The sequence below is a fragment of the Amblyomma maculatum genome, chromosome 1, assembly GCF_055883805.1.
Source record: "Amblyomma maculatum isolate TAMU_Amacu chromosome 1, ASM5588380v1, whole genome shotgun sequence".
Taxonomy (NCBI): Eukaryota; Metazoa; Arthropoda; class Arachnida; order Ixodida; family Ixodidae; genus Amblyomma; species Amblyomma maculatum.
The window spans coordinates 69009860-69031145 of NC_139344.1; the positions used below are offsets into that span (position 1 = coordinate 69009860).

Below are 21286 nucleotides of genomic sequence, written 5' to 3' on the forward strand. Positions count from 1 at the left end.
ATCACGGGGAGGGGGGCGCAAGGGAGCGACTGCACCCTAAGCGGGACGTGTGTCACGGGAAAAGGGCGGGGAGGGAGGAATGTTAACGGGAGGAAAACGGGGAGCAGGGGACACGCGGCACGCGTTCTACCAGCGGCTCCCCCTCCAGGCGAGAACAGCTGGCGCTCTGTCGAGGGGGTCCGGCGCGCTAGCCGGCAGATGGGAGAACCAACGGTCGATAGCGAACGTGGCGGTGGGGGAGGCGAAAGGGCGGGCGCGCGCATAGCGGTCCGCGTCGAGCAGCGCCACTACGATAGCGAAGCGCCAGTGCGGCCCGATGTGCGCAGTGAGCGCGGCAATGGAGAATGGCGACGGCCAAGAGCGGGGCCCCGACAGTCGGCCCGAAACCTGGACCTGGGGATTCAAAGACAACACCTGGAACACCTGGACTTGGAGTACGACGCATAAGTCACGCGAGGTGATACTGCTCGGCCCATGTCACGTAAGTATTTAAATGCACTGCATGCAGCCCCTGCTCGTTAAGTAATGCACTAATGTGCGCGTACATTACAGCTTTGTCGAGCTCGCATGCGTTGACCACCAGCCGGCGACGCTTTCGAGCGCCTCCGGCCTGCTGTGACGCTGTGTTTTTGCAATAACTGCTGTCAACAGTCGGTGCAGAGGGTCCCATGGCTATAGCGACGTAAATAAGCTTTCAGTGCAGCAAGTTCGAAACAGAAACAGCTGAGTACACTTTCTTCTCGTTGCACTGGTGAAGGTGAAAGTGTCACCGCGAGGAAAGTTTCACTGCTGAGGTGACCCGTTATTCCGACAGCGTGCTGACAGAATTGTCATCTTCAGCGTAACTGGAATCTGACGTCATGGGAGGTGCACTTGTGCGGTACCTGCTAAGTAGTATTGAAAGCTATAAAAGCCTCCTGACATGGGGCGGCGGCGCTGCGTTCCCAAGCTGTCCTGGCGGTACGTCCTCTATCGCTGGTCTTTGGTGTTCTGTGGCCGAATGCATCTAAAGTAAGCGTTCATGGCTTGCTGATTGGGCCAATAAGCAGTTTCCTCAACTTAACCTGAACGTAACTTGCAGCCAATTGCAAAATGTGGTTGGTTCATTTCTGCAGCTTCTGTTTGATCCGTGTGCTCTCCTCACCTTCTTGACAACTGCATTGTAAGTCACGGTCAGTGACAATAGCCATATCTCTGAACAACTTCTGCCACCTTTTCAGATGGAAACGAAAGGCAGTATAAATTTGGCGGAAAAAAAAAAACAAATGATATTGCACTTCCTTTACGCCTGTTTTTAACTAAGGCACAATCACAGTCAGTGCCTTAGTGTAAAACAGCTTCATTACACGAGAATTTATGCGATTAAGTCAACCACCGGTAAGAAGCGTAAGCAGGCGACATATATGCTGTGTAACGGGAGGCCACGACTCGAAGCGAGTCCCCCGCAGCGATTTTGCACGCCCGCATCTGCTCTATAGACGCGTTTGCATTATATATATTACAAGCATAATTACGCATCCCGTAGCCCATTTACAACCAAATATTTAGTTTCTATTTTTAATACAGCGCTAACAAGACACGGAGGGGGAAAAAATGGACGCTGTGTACGCGTACACATAGAACACAACACCTGTGTTCAGTTCAGCTCAGTCGTTCAGTCGTGTCCGACTCTTCGTGACCCTATGGACCATGTCACGCCACGCATGTGTAGTATGCTATTAAATATTCTTCTGGATTTATATCAATAGCGCGCAAGCTTCGACTATCCGGCGCTGCTGCGGAGGACTAAATAGTGGAATAATTGGCAAAGGAAATGTCATGAAGTGCTTACTCGTTCGTTACTTGTTCAGATGTTTTTTTTTTTTTTTTTTTTTTTTTTTCAGCCGTCAAACAATCATGATCTACCTCTGTCATTGTTCACGAGCGACGTGTTTCTTTACGTCACAGAAAGCTTATGCGAACTTAAATTTGCGAGTAACGTACCAGACGTTACGTTTCCAAAACATAAGTGTATTGCCAAAGCGCACAAGAATTAACGGATGGGGAGACGAGGTCCGCGTACGCTTCGGGGGCTTGCAGACAGGTGGTGCTGCCGTCGGAAGGCTCGAGGCCTATACGGCTGTCACGTAATCTTTGTAGTTCCAGAAAAATTCGTCCTGAAGCGAGGTTCGAATCCGGGAACACTACCGAGATCTCGACAAGGCCAGCGCATCGAGCCTGCAGCCGTCTGCGTCACGCCTGCGGATGGGCGATAAAGTGCCCGTAAATCAAACTGCATACAAGCGCAGACCTGAGTCGAGTCGCGGGGTGTCTTCTCGGCACTTAACCGGAATCCGTGCGCGCAGATTCATTTGCTCACTGTGTTTCGCCCATCCGCTGTCTTCACGTTCGATGATAGGAGGGCAGGTCATGCACGGGCCTTGTTAGATTCTCGCTGATGACGGCCCAATTAACCCGGAATGCTAGCAGATCACATGGCATTGCGAGAGTGAGTTGGCCAAGACTAGAAGTGGAAAATTTGTTCGAATTAACGTTTACTGGAATCATGCAAAGTGGAGCATATCTTTAATGAGGGAGTAATTATTCAATTAACGCAGGAGATTCTACTCGCGACCACAGGAGCGCACTGTCGTGCTTGTAACGTTACGCGTTTGTACCGGTGCAGAGCCGTGAACACGGAGCAGATGGAATATAAGAGCAGCGATATCAGAATTTTGCGGTAACACTTGATTAACGGAGATATCATCCGCTGGAAGCAGGACAGTCAAGCGCACGATGCTCTCTCGATCTGCACCACCGACGCGCATGCATGCTTTGTTTTCTCTCTTGAATTTCGCTCTGCTTCGCTTTAGAGCCGCTGCACCGATCTAGAAATCGACGATCGCGCGATATTAGAAATCTGCACTGCTGTACGTCTTTTCCCTAGCCCGCGTCTTGATAGCGTTGTATTAAGAATATGTTACCAACTCGCCCACGCTTCTGTCATTGGCAAGTTTTAGATACTAACGTTTACTCTTCTCCTAACTGTGCCTAGCATGCCAACTGTAATTGTTTGCAAGCAAACGGGGTGTATTAATGTTTAAGGGGGGATATTCTCTATTGGAGTAGGAGTAATTATTAGATGCCAGCCAATCACAGTAAAAGAAAAAAATCGCCTTGATCCTGTATCGAACCTTAGACAAACGCCTGTCCAAGGCAGTTACTGTATCATCTAAGGCAACCATGACAGCTAACAGATGGTAGGCCGAGAGATACTTATAGCTCCATTTTGTAGCCGTATGGCTGTGCTTGGATGGATCGAGTATAGGTAGGTCCTTGTATGGCACTTGTGCAAATGCAATGTTAATATTGGTATACCTAGCGGTTTTTAGCTCAAGTTGATAGTTTATGACATACCGTTCCAGAAAAGTGCCGAACATGAGATATAGCCGGCTCAACAGCTTCGCGTCTTATTGACCTATAAACGCTTGCATTTTTGGCACATTTGAGGCACGTGCATATTTTGTTTAATATCCAAAGGCTTATTTGTGCTGCACTTAAATAGTTGCTTAGTTTTCGTTGTTCAAAGTCGGCTGTCATCGTGAAAAAGCGGCCTACGGAATTCCTGATCATTCTGCGGACGATCTCCGTTGGTCGCAAATATAATTGCTTGGCTGCTGATCTCAAATGCCAGACCATTTCTGACATTGTGGCTTGCATGGTTTTCCGCTCTTTCGTAGAGCCAAAATGTCCAGGTTCTCAAGCTCAATCGACGATAGGGCATGACGGGGTTTGCTCCATATCTTGCCATAAAACGATGTCGATTCCAAGAAACGAGGATTTTGCTACGCTCTGCTTATTTACGAGAAATAAGGCAGGGTAAAAGGCTGATATCACGTTTTATTTTCATGCTGACTCGTTTCGATATGTGCTCTTTTTACACTGTGTGACGCACGCTATCTATTTATGCTACATAGAAAGTTTTGATTTTGCTTGTTTGTTTTAGGCTTAGAGAACAAGTGTAAGGCTGTTTGTACAGCCACATATACTATCTCGCTATGTCCGGAACAACCCGACATTTTGCTGCTTTTGAGGCTTTAAGCCATATAGGTTGTTTTCTAGAAATTAATCCAGCCAGAGGTTCTCCACAAGTCTCCTCTGGCAAGGTCAAAAAGCCAATACGTGCTTGAACTGCGGCGTCTGGGAACACGTCCCAAAAATTTCTCTTAGAATGCACACGTAATAACCATCTTAAAGACGCAGTGCCCTTACTGGGTGTGATTGGGCAACATGACCCGAGCTGACATCCTGTCTCATCGGTAGTCATATGCATAAGAGCCCTGGATACCCCCAGTAACGCAAGGTGTCAATATTTCATGAAAAACTGTCATTTTTGTTCAGTTCAAGAAAGCACTGACTAGAGAATCAAATGAAACAAACCCAAATGAGATCTGTGCAGCAGTGTCCGTGTGCATATGCATGATATAGAGGATCTGTAAAGTGACGCTATATATGACGCTTTTCACTTCTGGGCGCAAATCCGGCGCTTCTCGCCTGCAGTGTGGAAATCCGCCTTGTGGCTAGCAAGAAAAAACTCTTAGATTTGCTGCGCCCGCTGCGCTAGTTGTAGAATGCACTGCGGTGCTGACACGGGCGTGCAGGGCCTGCACCTCATGCAGGCAATGTCAGGCTTGTTACTTTACGGCCGTCCTTAGAACCAATGAGCGAGTGCGTGCTTTGGCCGCCTTTGACAAATGCTACGGTCCATAGCAGTTATCAAAGGCTGTGTGTTGCCAACGCCTGAGGCGTCTGGCAACAGGGCGCTTCTTCACGGCCACCGTGTTCACGACAAAGCCAGATATGCGACTTCTATCGAGCGAGGTTTAACGCAGGTCATTCGCGAATGTTTTCCCCGATATGAACTTTTACGAGATCCCATGCGCTAGTTAAGTTGTTGACCCAGGCGAATTTCGGGTGCGTTAGCACAAAATGGCGGACGGCTTGGCTTGGTCCCTAAATGGACTGTTGGTTATGCCCATCCGCCGAACTACACGCACTGACCGGACCTAATCACGCGAAACAATACCGTAGTGTGGTAAATCGCTGCGTATTTGGACTTACTGTCTGTGGCAAGTCCACGGAAATTACGCTTTCTTAGAGCAAAATTATTACGTTTATTATATGCTATAAATACAGCCACTGCATGCCCGTACGTGGGATCGCAGCTTCAATTATTCACCGCGTAAAAAGCCGTAAGCGCGTTTGAGTGCATCAAGCGAAAGGAGACGGCACATGATACGACACGGGATGGTCTTATATAGTGCGAACGTCAGATGCAGCACTGAACTGGTACCTGCAATGCATAAAAGCGATAAAATTCCCCCAACGCGTGCAGATGGTCTGTGCAAACTATTAACAGTGGCCTGTGCAGCGGTTGTGTCAAAACTCTGTCAAGCACTTTAGAGTCCATTGGCCAGTTTTCTTCGTGATTTGAGTAATGTGCTATAGCTGCATGAATGCGCGTCAAAAAACGCGCCTTTCACATGTTTTTTTTTCCTGAACATGTGCGCTACATATGCTCGAATGAGCGCCTACCAGAATTAGCCATTCTGTCATATCATCGGGTTCACCAAGGAGTGTCATATTCTACGAATCTCTCACTTTTGAGGGCTGCCCGTGAGCTGGGTCTCGAATGCAGGCGCAGTTCCATCCGCATTGGAGCTGCGGCTCGGCCGGCGTGCGCGGCTCGAGGCCGCTCGCGCGGGACCGGCGGACGTACTGGGAGGTGCGTGTGACGGATCGACTGTTCGGGACGAGCATGATGTGGGGCCTGTGCACTGCCAAGGCGAAGCTCCACGTACACAGTTTCGTCGACTTGCTGGGCCGGGACCAGAAAGGATGGGGACTGTCGCACAAGGTACGCTGCATGCATGCGCTTTGAGCAAGTCCACCGAGGGATGAAACTGGGTCAGTCGGGGAGAAAGCAGGCTTATTCTCAGCTCCCAGTTATTTGCGGGAAATCTTTCAACAAAAAGACAGTTTCTGAGACGACATTTTTATTGCATTAAGTCACCAGGCTTTTTTTTTTTTTTTTTTTTTTTCCCCGGAGGGCTGAAAGATGTGCGTGGAATGCAGGTTTCGAAGGGGCGGGAAAAGTGTCGGCCGCTTTCATGGAATGAATATGTCTTACACGTCGACAGTACACAACGTGCAAAACCTCACTCCTCCATGGGTATTTCAGGAAAGTGTGACGATAGCGAATATGGTTCCCGCAGTAGTAAAACTTCTTCCATTAACGCGTTACTTCACTCTCGCCGTTTTTCTGCAAAAGCCCCCTCTCTTCCACGGCAACTATTTCCCGGGTGGTTCACGTGGTAACCGCCATTCTATTGGGCATTCCTCCGCTCTCGCCATGCCCTCCCCCATGGCAGCCATCCTGTTTGCGTATTCCTCTACAGTCGTCAAAGTCTTCTCCCTATCCGGTTATCCTCGGTTACCACCCCCTGGATTGGCCGATTACTATCAAGATGACAATCACTAGGAACGGGGCTTTAACCCCCTTACCACATACTGTATCATATATAATACAGTAAATTTCCTTTGTGCTAAATTGTTCTCAACAGCAAGAAATGAAATTTTGTTTATTTAGCACCACAGCGTGTACTGCCTGGAAACCATGTGCATAGTAACTGAATCTTCGCAATGAATTTAGTTATCTTCATTGCAAATGTGCAAGGAGGTAGCATTTTTTTTTTCTATTTCTTACAGAAATTCGATAGGTACAGGGAACACTTTCTTTATTCTGACTGGGAGTAGCACTTCGAAAAAATTATTAGCACATCATTGAGATTTATTTTGTCTGGTTACATCATTATGTGCCCAATAATCATTCAGACTACACTGTTATAAGGACATTTACTCATGTATCAGATATGATACACCATGCAGTTGCGGGTATTTCTGTCACTTTATGGTGTTTCATAATTGAATTGACATAAATTCACTGCACTCGAATGATTTTACATACTTTTACGAGTTCAAATTACTCCCCCTTCCTTATTAGTTACCGTTTCTAATCAAAGTAGTGGTATTATTGTACGGTAAACTCGAAAGTTGTCTCCTGCGCTCATTCGACATCCTGTGGTAGCTACAGTGAAAGCGTACTAGAGATCACTGTACAGTGCACCGACTGCCAAGGAAAAGATGACATTCTCTAGTTATTAGGAGCAAGAAAATAGTCGTGCAAGGTCATGTGTTGAGAAAACGTTGCAGAAAATACCACAGTTGTAGACGGGAGCCAAGTGGTACAGTCATACTTTCCTTAGATCCGGTCCTGTCTGGATCTCTAAAAATGTTTTTGCCATAAAACTGCGCTTTGGTAATCCGTAATATAATTCTCGTTCAGTTAGAGCCGCTTATGAGCAATTTCATGCTTTCACAAAAATACCCCTAACTGCATGGTGTATCATCTATGGCACACGACAATATTTCGCAAAATTGTCGCAACCGCACAGTTTTTCTCAAAATAAAGGTTACAGAAATTTGCGACATGCATGGAGCACTGTAATTTTTGTGGCAGAAAAATAAAATTGGTGCAGTAAGGGGTTAAAACTGTCGCTGTTAAAGTAAAACCATGAAGCAGGAATTATCCACTTGAGACAAAGATGCTGCCGCACATTAATTGGTTTTCGCAATGACAGAAGCACGTAGCCAGCAGATCCGGTGTATACTCTCCTTTGCGCATAGGAACCTAAGCAGAATAAGCGTTTTGGACAACTTATTATCCATAACGCATACTCTGGATAACAGACTACAAAAGGAAAGCATGCCGGGCGAATCGTGTCCCTCAGGGGAGTGGTGTAGTGCAGCTGGGAAAGTGAGTAAAATTTGATGACTTTTTGTGACAAGAAAGTCTGCCTAAATTTCTGTTTCTTTGTGAAAAGAAAAGAAACAAATCTGTTTCTCATTCTAAGATGCGCGTGGTAGTTGGCAGATCGATTTGTCCTAGAATGCGCAGGACCGTCGTGTACGGCTAAGTTAAAGCCAGTCGTTACCTCTGCGCCGTGTGGTCTGTCCAATGCGGTAGCTCACGACTGTATGTGAATGAGCACATCTAAAAATATTAGAAGCACCAATCAAATAAAGTGAATAAGTAGGCAGCAAAGTGCATGCATGCAATAGTGCATGCTTGCAATTCACGTTTCGCAGATCTTCGACATTGTAATTAAGTGGTCAGTCTTCGGCGATATAACTGAGCAGTGCCAGGTCTAGGCGAGCATTAAATACGTGCTTTGTTCAATTTCCTGGAAACCGTCACTTCTTTTTCTGTAACCCTCAGATTCTCGTTAACCGCAGCATGAGGCTGCGGTCGTGAAGCCGAGTCCTTTCGCGAGGCCTATACGGTCAATGGCGTCGACTAGTTCTCATGGCGCCGCGATTAATCCCATTTCTCGGGCACAATTCCCATTCATCTGCAATTTTACGCCAGGTGTTAACCAGGTTCACCGTGCCGTCGTGAGAACCGGTGGACGTTGTTAAATTGTGTTCTAGGGTTGTATCCGACTGCAGAAAATGAGTCACAAGATATCGTCACGTAGTGGTTACAATACCGTTGGCAACAAATGAAGAGTCTTGAACTTCATTGGAATAAACTCTTTATTGGACTGACTTGCGCCCGCAAGAGAACTAAGCTATCGGCGGCGGCGATAGCAACAATCGTGCTCGCCGGTCGTCGATCTACGAATACCCGTCAACGCTCAATTTAAAGGCGGCGAAGAAACATCTAGATAAATGACTAGCATAACCTGGAACATTGTAGAAACACAAGCGTGTCGCTGGAATCCTTCGAGATACATTTCGAAGCATCTTCCGCAACAATGGAAATGATAAAGCCGCGTCTCGCAACAACGATTATTTCAACCTGAGGAGAACAACAGCTGTCAGCAAAGATTAAACGCGCTACGATTCCCTATGACATCAGCGAGACCCTCTCTCGGACCTCCAGAGTGCACATTCCCCACGCGCCAGCAAGTAAGCTGCGAGCCGAAGTTAATGTGAAGGTCCCACTACCACGTGCGAAGTTCCCTGGGGTTCTTTAATGGATACCACGAAGCTACTGCCCCTGCGTCTACATTGAGAAACTGGAAACTATCAGTGATGCATAAAGGAGCACCAGGCCGATGTAAGAAAAAAGCGCGCAGCAAAAAAAAAAAAAAATGCAATCGCAGAGCACATGCTGTCCACCAGCCACGAGATAGGCAGTGGTGGAACTGCTGCGCCAATTGCGCCAAACTGCGCCAAATCAGAAATCCTGCAACATGCTGCTACAAAATCGATTTTTTTACCTACTTCTGTGCCCCTACTGCGTAAAAAGTCGCTGAAAAACTCTGCCGACAGCGAAACCGAACTGTCGCGAAACCAAAACTGACATCTGCTGGCAACACTGTGCAAGGTGGAAGAATATTTTTGCAGATTCTGTGCGGACAATCACGTGATACAAAATTGACGTTTGTCTACGTCACTTCTGCGTTTCCTGCCGGTGTTTCTTTTCTTTTTTTTTTCTCGATCTACTGGGAGTGAGAGGGGGATGCAAGATATCTCTCCAGTCCAATGCGCGGAAATGGTGAAAGGAGGGGCTGGCAGGCTGGCCGTCGAAGGGCCGAAGCACGTTCAAACGTGTGACGGCTTCGAGCTGCCCTGGGCGCGCGCACCCAGGGCAGCTCGAAGCCACGCACGCACGCACGCACGCACGCACGCACGCACGCACGCACGCACGCACGCACGCACGCACGCACGCACGCACGCACGCACACACACACACACACACACACACACACACACACACACACACACACACACACACACACACACACACACACACACACACACACACACACACACACACACACACACACACACACACACACACACACACACACACACACACACACACACACACACACGTGTGTGTGCAAAGGATGTGCGAGCCGGCTGGCCAATGCAGACGGCACGGTTTTAATCGAGTGACGGTTTGAAACTGCCCCCGGTTGGTCGGTTTGTGGGGTTTAACGTCCCAAAGCGACTACGATACTCAGCTGCGATGGTAGCTGAGTAGAAGCGCGGAGGGAACGCTAAGGATTTGACTGCTTCTGTGCTCCCGCACTAGACTGTGTTGGCTGCTTTTGTACTTTAAGTTCAACCCTTTATGTGGAACATCTTGTATAATTTCACAGCTTCATTACAAACGTCAACATTTACGCGCCCTTCAGAATATTATCTCAGTCTTGACAGTTATTTTCCGCCACTACAAAACTGCATGCGTGTGGGCGCGCGCGTGTGCAAATAACTTGCGCAGGTACTCAATCACAATATATTTGCAGCTCCACATATGGTCAGTAAGTACCCGTGGACGTTTTCATTAACCAGCCACCCTGCCAAACCACCGGAAGAAAAATAACGAAAGCAAAGATTGCGAACGCATGGAATCGGCGCTCACCCTACATCCCCGCGCATCGTGCCTTTTGACTGCGCAGCGCCAGCAAACATTTCTTCACCCAAAACCTGCAAAAATATTCTTCCCCCTTTCCCTCCAATCAGCACGGGTCTTGATGGAAAAGGCGCCTCGACGTTACCCTGATGCACAGCATAAAAACACCCAGAAAAGAGGTCGGAATCAGGAAGAGGTACAGGAAGAGATCCGGCTTGTCAGGATATGTAGCACCAATGCTGAGCTGCTTTTCTCAAAAGGCGTCAAGACGTTTTGCAGACGTTGAGTGTGGACAAGCCTTTCTGAAGAATAGACAGGAAAGGATCGCAGTGGCACTGTCCAAGCTGGAGTCAAGGCTAGAGAAGAAATAGTGTCTTAAAGTTGCAGGTTTAAGAATTGGCAGTTCTGAATTTCTACAGAGAGTTTTTGTACTAAGACAGCTATAGCTACCTTCTTTCCAAGACTAGTGTTTATAGTGCAGTTGCATATCTTGTTATGTCTTCCCTCTGAATAAAAGCTGCTTTGTTTTTAGCAAAACCTCCTGTTGCTTAATTTGGAGCTTTGGAAGAAAGAACGGCACTTTAGATTGCAGTTGAGCTTGAACCTTGTTTTCGCACATGGCTATGGTTGTTATAAACATCTGAGCCAATTGGGTTCCAGAAATAAAACAAGCCTTCTTTAAAAAAAATGCTTTTATTTCTGCTACAAAAGCTCAAATATTTGCTACAAAATGCCATTTTTCCTGCTATAAGACTTGAAATTTCTGCTACAAACTGCGATTTCTTCTGCAACAAAAGCTGCTATACAAGAAGCGAGTTGCCAGTCCCACCACTGGATTGGCTAAGATGAAGCCGCAATCCTGGCAATCGAAAGAAAAACATCAGCAAGACTATGTTTGGGATCCCTAATCATCCAGACGACGGCTAACACGCTGAACAAGAATTAGAGCACGCTTCATATCCACGCAAAACGATTACTGTGCATACTGAAGCATATATAAGCTTTTCCTTCTTCCGTGGCAGTCCTATTGTGAACAAGAGCCCCGTATGGGACCCGAAACGTCATTTTCATTTTTTGACTTGGTCAGTGGCGAAATTTTCATTGTTAATAACAAACAAAGAATACAATCGATTCGCGCGCTGCAGTCACCGTTATAAGCCGCATGCCGGCGCCGCTGCTAAAAACAGAGCTTTGAATGGTTCACGGCGTTACATCCCCCTTAAAAAGCATCGCCTCGATGTTTCAAAATACACAGACATGAGTTAACATAAACATTAGGAATTAAACAAGAGCCTTTAGCGCGCGTACTATGGCATAAGGGGTACAACATGCACAATTTCTGGGTGCGCGCGGCGCCGCCGAGATGCTGTCGCGCCGTAGGGAATGACCTCTGTTAGGTTTGGGGTCGCGAGTGCCTGGGTAGCATCAAAGGTACCAGCAAAGACGAGGCGTCTTCTAACGAAACAATCTTTACTGCAACATCATGAAGAAACGGGCAGTGAAGCTGACCCGGAGAGATTACAGACACTCTCACACAGCTGGTGTCTAGCGTCGGCCGCTGCTTTTTATAGGTTTTCTCGTTCACAGGGAAAGGGTAAACCCTCACAGGAAATGGAGCGCCCAACTAGTCAGGGCAAGATGGGATGACTCAATCGCAAGTGGTCCGAACGCATCTCCTCCACTTCCTGCACACGGGCGAGGGCGGCGCACTCTCCCACGAGCTCCAGGCTTGGCCGGCGTTTGCACACACACGCACGCACATTTGGCGCGTGGCAGGATCACGTTGAGACTCGCCCGCGGGAGGAAGCGTTGCGCGGCCGATGAACGGCGCCGAAATGGCCGATCTGCTCGCGGTTCTGCCTGTTGCTATGCGGTGGCCGCGTCAGCTGTCCCACTTCTCGGTGGAGAAACGTAACACCTTGTATGGGTCGAAATATCGGCGTAAAGCTTTTCACTGAGTCTGTGGCGGCGAATCGGCGTCCAAACATCTCTCGGCTTGTAGTAGGCACCGCGTAGTCGTAATGTCGGGCGTCGGTTCGTTGCCGATCTTCCGTTGCGCGAGTCTTCGGGCTTCTTCTGCACGTTGAAGGTAGGCGGCGACGTCGAGGTTTTCTTCGTCTGTGACGTGCGGTAGCATTGCGTCGAGCGTTGTGGGCTCCCTGCCATACACATGCAGAAACGAGCCAGACCTGGTTGTCTCCTGGACGGCGGTGCTGTACGCGAAAAATGATGTAAGGTTGAATGGCGTATACCATGTCTTGTGCTCGGAGTCGACGCATGCGCATGGCGATCATGTCCACGATCGTTTTGTTTAGGCGCTCCGTAAGTCCGTTTGTCTGGGGATGATACGCTGTCGGTGGCTTGTGCGACTAGTACGACTACCTTAACTGCTTAACTTAACTGCTGACGTAAGCCATCTTGGCCTACAGTACTGTGAAGAGCAGAGCGGAGGTGCGTTCGATAGTCTCCATCGACTACGGCCGCTCGAGCACAAGTTGGATTCGACGGATTTTGGATATTCGACGAACGAATGCCGAGGATATCAATTCTTTTAAGGTGGGCCTTTGAAAGGGAAAAAATCGCACTGACTACGTACATCGCTATGCCAGAGGACTGCGGGAAAGGCGTCATACATGAAGTCCCTTTGTCCTTCTCGGACGAAGATATTTTGAAAAGGCTGCAAGTCTACGGGAATCCTCCGGTCCTGGGGGTGCGAAGACTGGGAAGAAACTCTAGGACAGTTTTAATACTGTTTGAAGACAAAGAGATGCCGCGGTGGGTGAGACTCACGTTCGTGGCGCAACGCTGCGTTCTCTACCGCAAGAAGTTTGAAGTTTGCAACGCCTGCGGCAGGCTCGGACACCGCGAAGAAGTCTGCCCGGACCCGGCAAATGTGAAATGCCGTGGCTGTGGCATGAAACAACCACCACAAGACCATTTCTGTGAGTGCAAGTGTCAACTGTGCGGGAAAGGACAACCGCTTGGTGACAAAAAATGTCGAGAACTCTACCGCGTTCCATACGAGGTGAAAAAGAGGAAATGGGAACGCAAGGTCAACATGCAACAGCAGCAGCAACTTCAGAAGCAGCAGCAACAGCAAGTCGAAGCGATCGTCGAGCAAAATCACCGAGGTCGTTCCAAGGTCAAGCGTGGAAACAAGGACTTTCGAGCCAGAAACGACTCTTCCCGAGGCTGGAGGAGACTACCGAAGGGCGACAGCTGCGCGGCCGGTCGAGTTCCCACTCCAGGGGCGTTCTGGATCCAGACGCAGCTGGAGATCGAGTTCCAGGGACCCGGAGAACCCGTGGATTAAGAAGCGGAGCCTGAGCAGGGACCGTAAAAATGTAAGATTTGAGAGTGGGGCTTCCCAGGCAAATGATAAGAAGGACGAGGAGATTATAAATTAAGGAAAGAAACTGGGGAGCTTAGATATCATTAATAAGCTCACTCAAGAGTTGCATAGACCAAAAGGGCAAGCGCATACTGGGTCCCTCTCCCCCCATAGAGCGCCACCGAAATTGGTATCGAAACCAACTGCCATGGCCCCTATAAGGCTGCGACTTCCACGCAGCCTGCGGCATCGGAGGAGGAAAAGATGATTGTAGAATCGGCTAGACCGCCCCCAATGAAACGCAAAGGGGAAGACGCTGATCCATTGGTGGCACTAGAAAGAAGATTAGAAGCCAAAATCGAAGCTAAATTTGAATCTTTCATGACCCAAATTATGGGAGCAATAAACCAAATTCAAAGCCAGATCCAAACCCTTACGGGCGAAGCACAACTTCAAAGGGCAGAATTAGTTGCTATCGGAGAATGGCAGCAAAAAGCTGAGGAAAAATTTGATCAGCTCCATAATGGCCAGAGGCGCACCAAGCGAGTCTTTAATCTGGCGGTGGAACTGTCGCGGCTTCAAACGCAAGCGTGCGTTAGTGCAACAGTACTTGACGCTATTAGATGAAAAACCACTAGCTATAGCCCTGAGAGACGGGTAAAGCAGCAAAACTCTCGGGATGCCAATCTTTTTCAAGTGACAGAGGTGAGAAATCTCGCGTCACAACATTGGTTAAGAGGAACATTGCTGCAATCATGCACGAAATCAATTCGAAAGAAATTGAGGCAGTGCTATTGGAAATTCTTACGGGACGAAAAGAGCAACCAAGCATGTTCCTCTTAAATTTATATAGTACGCCACAGCAGAGAAAGGTGATATTCAGGGCACTCTTTCGCAAAGCGATAATCACAGCCGGGAGTAACCCCTTGCTAATAGTCAGTGACTTCAATGCGGCGCACCCGGAATGGGGTTACGCTAAACAAGATCCTAAAGGCAGGCAGTTATGGGAAGACGCGCACGAGCTGGGACTCACCTTGCACACGGACCCTAGTTTACCATCCAGGGTGGGTAACAGCGTCTGCGTAGACACTTCCCCTGACCTGACCTTCTCCAAAAATTTGAAAGATCTGAACTGGCAAAATTCGGAGCAAAATTTTGGCAGCGACCATTTTATTCTGGCCTTGATCCTTAAAAAAGGAGTAAAGACGCGCCGTGTGTGTCAACCGAGGGTTACGCAATGGGAACTATTTAGGGAAAAGCGAGAGAAGGCTGCCGAAAGGAAGATTACAAACATAGAAAAATGGACGAAGACCCTCATGCGTCCCGTTGGAGAGGCAACAAAGAATCTTGAAGGGGACGTGCCCCGGAGGTAGCTGATAGCAAACTGCTTCACATGTGGGAGGCAAAACATATGGTATGGAGCGCAGACTAAAGAAGCAAAAGTGGAACCGTAATCTTAGAAGGAGGATAGCTAGACATAATAAAGAAATTGAAAATTATGCGGTTAAATTATGCGAACAGAATTGGTGCAGCAGATGCGACGAGATGGAAGGGGGCATGAGCCTTTCCAGAACGTGGGGTCTGCTGAGACACCTATTAGACCCGACCAACTCAAAATCCCAGTCAGGAATTAGATTATCAAAAGCCAGGCACGCGTTTAAGGGTACAGACGCGGAATTTATGGATGCACTAGTCAACATGTACATTGGCGATACTCATAGTGCCCCCCTCCCAGAGTATGACAGCGCTCCCAACGAGGAGCTGGACGCACCCATCACGGAGGCGGAGGTCAGGGCAGAAACATTGGGACTAAAAGCAAAATTGGCCCCGGGCCCTGACGGGATAACTAACAATATTTTAAGAAACCTGGATGATGACTCCATCAGCGCTCTTACTGAGTATATGCAAGAAATTTGGACTAAAGGGCACCTGCCTCGGCAGTGGAAGTCGGCAAACGTAATTCTAATCCCAAAAACCGCGCAAACCCCCGAAACTAGAAAATCTAAGACCTATTTCTCTAACCTCATGCATGGGAAAATTGATGTAGTCCAGACACGACTGACGCGCTTTATGGAGAAACACGACCTGTGGCCGCACGAGATGGTCGGTTTTCGACCGGGTTTGAGCACGCAGGACGTGATGCTCCGACTCAAATACGACATAATCGACTCGCGTTCTAGAGACGCCAAAGTGATTCTCGGCCTGGACTTGACAAAGACTTTTGACAAAGTTAAACACGAAGCGATCCTCCACGGTCTCCAAGAAATCGGAGTAGGTGAACGAACATATGAGTACATCAAGGAATTCTTGTCAAACAGAACTGCCTGCATAAAGTTTCAAGACATTCAGTCCCCCACAGTGAAGTTAGAGAGCAGGGGGACGCCGCAGGGCTCGGTTCTCTCCCCGTTCCTTATCAACGTGGCGATGAAGGGCCTCCCAGAAGCTCTGAGGAGCATAAAGGGGCTAAATTTCAGTATTTATGCGGATGACATCAATCTCTGGGTTAACCAGGGTAGTGATGCGAGCATTGAGGAGCGCCTGCAGGCGGCGGCGGACACTGTCGTAGACTACGCTGCCAGTAGGGGTCTATCATGCTCGCCGCAAAAATCAGAATTATTCGTCTCCGATGCAAGCGCAGCTGGGAATTTGACATTAAAGTAGAAGGAAAACCAGTTCCAAAGGTAGATCAAATCAGAATCTTAGGACTATTCATTCAGGAAAATGGATATAATGATGGAACAATCAGAAAGCTAGAGGGATTCGCCACACAAGCCATTGGAATATTTAGAAGAATCGCGTTGAAAGCACGAGGCCTGAAGGAAAGAAGCTTGCTTAAACTCATCCAAGTTTACGTAATAAGTCGCGTGAGCTATGCCACGCCGTTCTTAAATATCAGGTCGGAGAAGAAGAGGTTAGACTCTCTCATTCGACGGTGCATAAAGAGGGCCCTGGGCTTACCAATTACCACATCCACAGAGAAGCTCCTTTCTATGGGAGTGCACAATAGCTGGGACGAAATAGCGGAGGCTGTCAGAGTTTCGCAGCTGGAAAGATTAAGTCGAACGACCACGGGCAGAACTATACTCGAAATGGTAGGCCTGCAGGCAGATAGGGGACTACGAGAAAAATCAAGTATCCCACAGGAATGCCGAGAAAATCTAATCATTCCCCCCTCCCTCGTAACATGCATCCCATATTCAACACAGAGAGGCGGGAGAAGAGAGCAGAATCACTAATCAGACGCTTCGATTCGATGGACAGCAAGTCGGTTGCGTACGTGGATGCGGCAAGTGGCAAAACGGGGGCGACGGTCGCCTCGGTGGTCGACGGCCGAGGTGCCCCGGTATCAGCCGCCACCATTAGAAGCCGCAACGCCGAAACGGCTGAAGAAGTTGCAATAGCGCTCGCATGCGTCGGAACGCAAGCCAATTTCATAATCAGCGATAGCAAAACGGCTATTTGGAATTTTGGAAAGGGTAGGGTCTCGCCGGAAGCGGCAAGGATTCTGGCCAGTAGACGACTAAACAGGAAAATTCGCCTAATTTGAACCCCTGCACACGCGTCCGTTCCTGGCAACGAAGCGGTCCACGAGTTAGCCCGAGCTGTCTACTTCCGGGTAACTGTGGAGCTGCCCGATTGCCGGAACATGGACGAGCGTCTGCAAAATTATATGGAGATTCTTCAAAATTACAGGTTAAGCAGGAGACTGGTGCCACCACCGGATAAAAGTCTAAACAATAGGGAGGCAGTCGCATGGTGGCGCCTGCAAGCTGGGAACTTTGTAAACCCGGTATGGGCATATTATGTCCAAATGAACGATAGAAGAAACGATAAATGCAAGCACTGTGGGGAGAGAGGGACTCTCGACCATATAATCTGGGAATGTACTAGCTCCTCAGGGGCTAAAACAAATATAATTGTAGAGAAGCCTGGGAAGCCCTGCTGCGGAGCGAGGTCCCTGTTCCACAGCTACAAGCCATCCGCCTGGCGGAAGAAGCCGCGAAGAGCCAAGACCTCTTTGCCTGCTTCTGATCGCGGATGTCTCTGCTCCCGACCCTTAGGCCTGCGTGCCGGGGGCGGGAATTGGGGGCTTCCTTATCTGGTGGAAAAATAGTTATCATCATCATCACCTACGGTCATGTAGGCCAAGATGGCTTACGTCAGCAGTTAAGGTAGCGCATGCGGCCGCTTTTCGGAAGTATAGTATCCGAACCCATGGGAACGGACGACGCCGCCGGTTCGGTCCGTTCCGATTCTCGGAAAATGGCCCTAGAGTCGCGCTTCAGCCGTGCCGCGAGGCAGGCAAAGAGAGCACAGCGTAAGCGCAGTTGTTGGATCGCCGATAACTGTTTTGTCTGTTTCTCGTTCTGAGGGGAGAGGGCGCACCCGACCACAAATCCCCGAAACGGGCCGAAACACGGGAAAGTGCGAGGCAGAGGGAGCCGTTGACGTGTCCTCTCTAAGACTTCTCGAAAAGGCGCTTGGTCATCCGTCCCTTTGAAACCGCCGTCCGCGCGCAGCCGACCTAGGGCAGCGATCGGAATGTTTGGGCCGGACGTTGTTTGTTGGTGTGCGAGTTGGAACTTGGAAGTGCAACCTTCAGCCTTTTTTGTCTTTGTGACTGCTTGACTGGGTGAGCTGAGGGAAGATTTTGGAGAGAGCGTAAAAGGGAGATGTGTGTGGTTGCGTGCACAATTCCACTCGCTGTTGTGCATGTTTTGTGTTTGCTTTACTGTAATATGCGTATGGGAGAGGTATACGTGGCACAGCGATTGGCTAGCCCATTTGAAAACATTCCATGCTATTAGCCACAGAGTTGTCTGTCGTTGATTGGTCAACGGACTAACTGGAAATTTTGGTAACGTGAAGCATTAAGCGAGCGTTTTGGGGAGCTGAGTTCTGAAGGGTCGAGTAGGAGGGAGGATAAGCTGACAGAGGTCTGCAGAGACTCCTCCCTAAAGTGTAGCAGAAGGCCACCGCCTGATTCTGCTAGCCTCTGACCTCTGATAGTCCACCCATTTGCAGCTTAGCTTTTGTGGTGCGATGTCGCATCTGATGACATTGCTGTAAATAAATAAATGCATGAAGTCTACCGGGGAAGTTCTCATCTCCGCGCCGCAATGTGTCGCTGAGCCACGAGCACAGCACAGCGGTGGTCGCCAACACCACTCACACCAGAAGTGTGAAGGAAAGAGAAAGGAAAGAATAACCGAGCTCCGCCGTATAATGCTGTTCCCTTGTCCGTGATGAGTACTTCTGGAGTACCGTGTCCCAAAATAATTTGTTCGATAAAAAACTTGATTTCTGCCGCAGTTTCATTAGGCAGGGCTTTCGATTCGCCATCGCGGAAGGTAATTACAATGATCCACTTGTTACCCATAGATGAAGTCGGAAAAGGGCCGAGCAGATCCATCCAAATTTGTTGAAGTGTTTGGTGGGTGCAGTATGGGGTTCAGTAGCCCAGGTCGCCTGATGGGCGTCTTGCGTCGCTGGCACTCACGGCACGTTTTCACGCAATGGGCACCGTCGACAGTTTACCGCGGCCAGTAATACCGCTACTGGATCCGATGAAACGTGCGCGCCATTCCGAGGTGACCTGCTGCCGGTTCCATCGTGGAAAGCCTGCAAAATTTCCTTTTAGAATTCCTTAAGCACAAGGAGGTATGTGGTCTTGTTGGGCGCGAAGTTCTTCACGAGGACATCGTTGCGCAGCGCGAATGACAACTGATGTCTGAACACAGCAGGAGGAGAAGCGATCTTTTTTTCTAAGTATAGTTCGCTAGACCTTTCAGCTCAGGGTCCGAACGTTGCTGTTGAGCGAAACTGCTGGCACTTACGGTTCCCAAGGCGTAGTCTTTTGGGGGCGCGTTCACATGGCCTGGGCAAGCAGTCTGCGTTGGAATGCTTACGACCTGACTTGTGGACCACTGTGATGTCGAATTCTTGAAGACGTAGCCGGAGGGGTCTTTCAAATTGGCGAGCCAGCAGAGCGCATGGTGATCGCTTACTACCTTGAACGGTCGACCGTATAGGCACGGACGGAACTTCGGTACGGACGAAACTTCGACGTCGCTCAGACAATCGCGAGACACTCCTCGGTCGTTGAGTAATTGGCTTCGGTTTTTAAGAGCGAACGGCTAGCGTGCGCGACGTTTTCCTGACCGTCAGTTCTCTGAACGAGAACTGCGCCTATGTCAGCGCTGCTTGCGTCGGTGTGAATTTCTGTGGCAACATTTTCTTTGAAGTTCCCGAGGACAGGAGGGGGCTGTAAGCGGCGTTCGGTTTTTCGAGGGCTTCCGCTTGCGTTTCTTCCCATTGAAATAACACGTCTGCAGAGCGCATGGTGATCGCTAACTACCTTGAATGGTCGACCGTATAGGCACGGACGGAACTTCAACGTGGCCCAGATGATCGCGAGGTATTCCTTCTCGATCGCCGAATAATTGGTTTGGCTTTTGAGGGCGACCTGCTAGCGTAAGCGATAACTTTTTCTACTCCGGCATTCCTCTGAACGAGGACGGCGTCTAGACTCACGCTGCTTGCGTCGGTATAAATTCCAGTCTCGGCACTTCCATCAAAATACCCGAGGACAGGTGGGGACTGTAAGCGGTGCTGAAGTTCCTCGAAGGCTTCTGCTTGCGGTTTTTTCCACTGAAATGGCACATCTGTTTTTGTAAGCTGCGTCAAAGGTTCGGCGAGGCGCGAAAAGTGCTTGACGAATCGTCGGTAATACGCGCATAGTCCGAGGAATCGGCGTACAGCTTCCTTCTCACCAAGTTGTGGAACTGTGCGATTGCAGTTGTTTTCTGTGGGTCGGGGCGAACTCCCTCCTTGCTTACGATATGACGTAGAAACAACAGCTCCTGGTAGGTGAAGTGACACTTCTCTGCTTTGAACGTTAGCCCTGACGACTTGGTCGCGTCGAGCCATGACCAGCTTTATTACATGTCGCCCTAGGGAAAAAAAAAACCTACGAGTCAATAAACTCATACAAATCAATCTATCATCTCATCCAAATATCATTCAACTTATGAGAAATGTATGAGATTGTATGACATTTGTATGAGTTTAGTATGACAGTGACTCATACGGTTTTTTCACTAGAGCGGTCGTGCGTCGAGCACTGTCCAAAGTTTTTTCAGGTGGTCTTCAAAGTCTGAAGAGAAGACAACGACGTCGTCTAAGTATACCAAACAAATCTGCCACTTCAAGCCTGCCAGTACAGTATCCACTACTCGCTGGAGCGTGGCTGGTGCGGAGCAAAGCCATTGAACCTTGAACTCGAAGAGATGCGGTAGGGGCTTTGACGAAGCGGTCGGGTGTGTCCGTCCGTGATGATGCGGTGCTTTGCCAACGGAGTTTGCCGCACCTTCGAAGCTGAAGAAAAACACTCAAGAAAAGTGTGAATCCGGCCTTGTCTATCTCGGGGTAGCACTGCATTGATGTCCAACGTGGGCTGCTTGGCTTGGTTGGGTGCATCGTCTTCAGGT

At 48.9% G+C, this 21286-nt stretch overlaps 1 protein-coding gene across 1 annotated transcript in view; it reads left to right on the forward strand.

Annotated features, from left to right (window-relative positions):
- The first annotated feature begins 337 nt into the window (after nt 1-337).
- The window catches only part of LOC146202744 (SPRY domain-containing SOCS box protein 3-like), a 28087-nt gene continuing 7138 nt past the window's right edge, over nt 338-21286 (forward strand). Inside the window, exons 1-2 of the mRNA XM_084601976.1 lie at nt 338-481; nt 5678-5896. Of these exons, the coding sequence (XP_084458102.1) occupies nt 338-481; nt 5678-5896 (363 nt within the window). The remainder of the gene's footprint in view (nt 482-5677; nt 5897-21286) is intronic.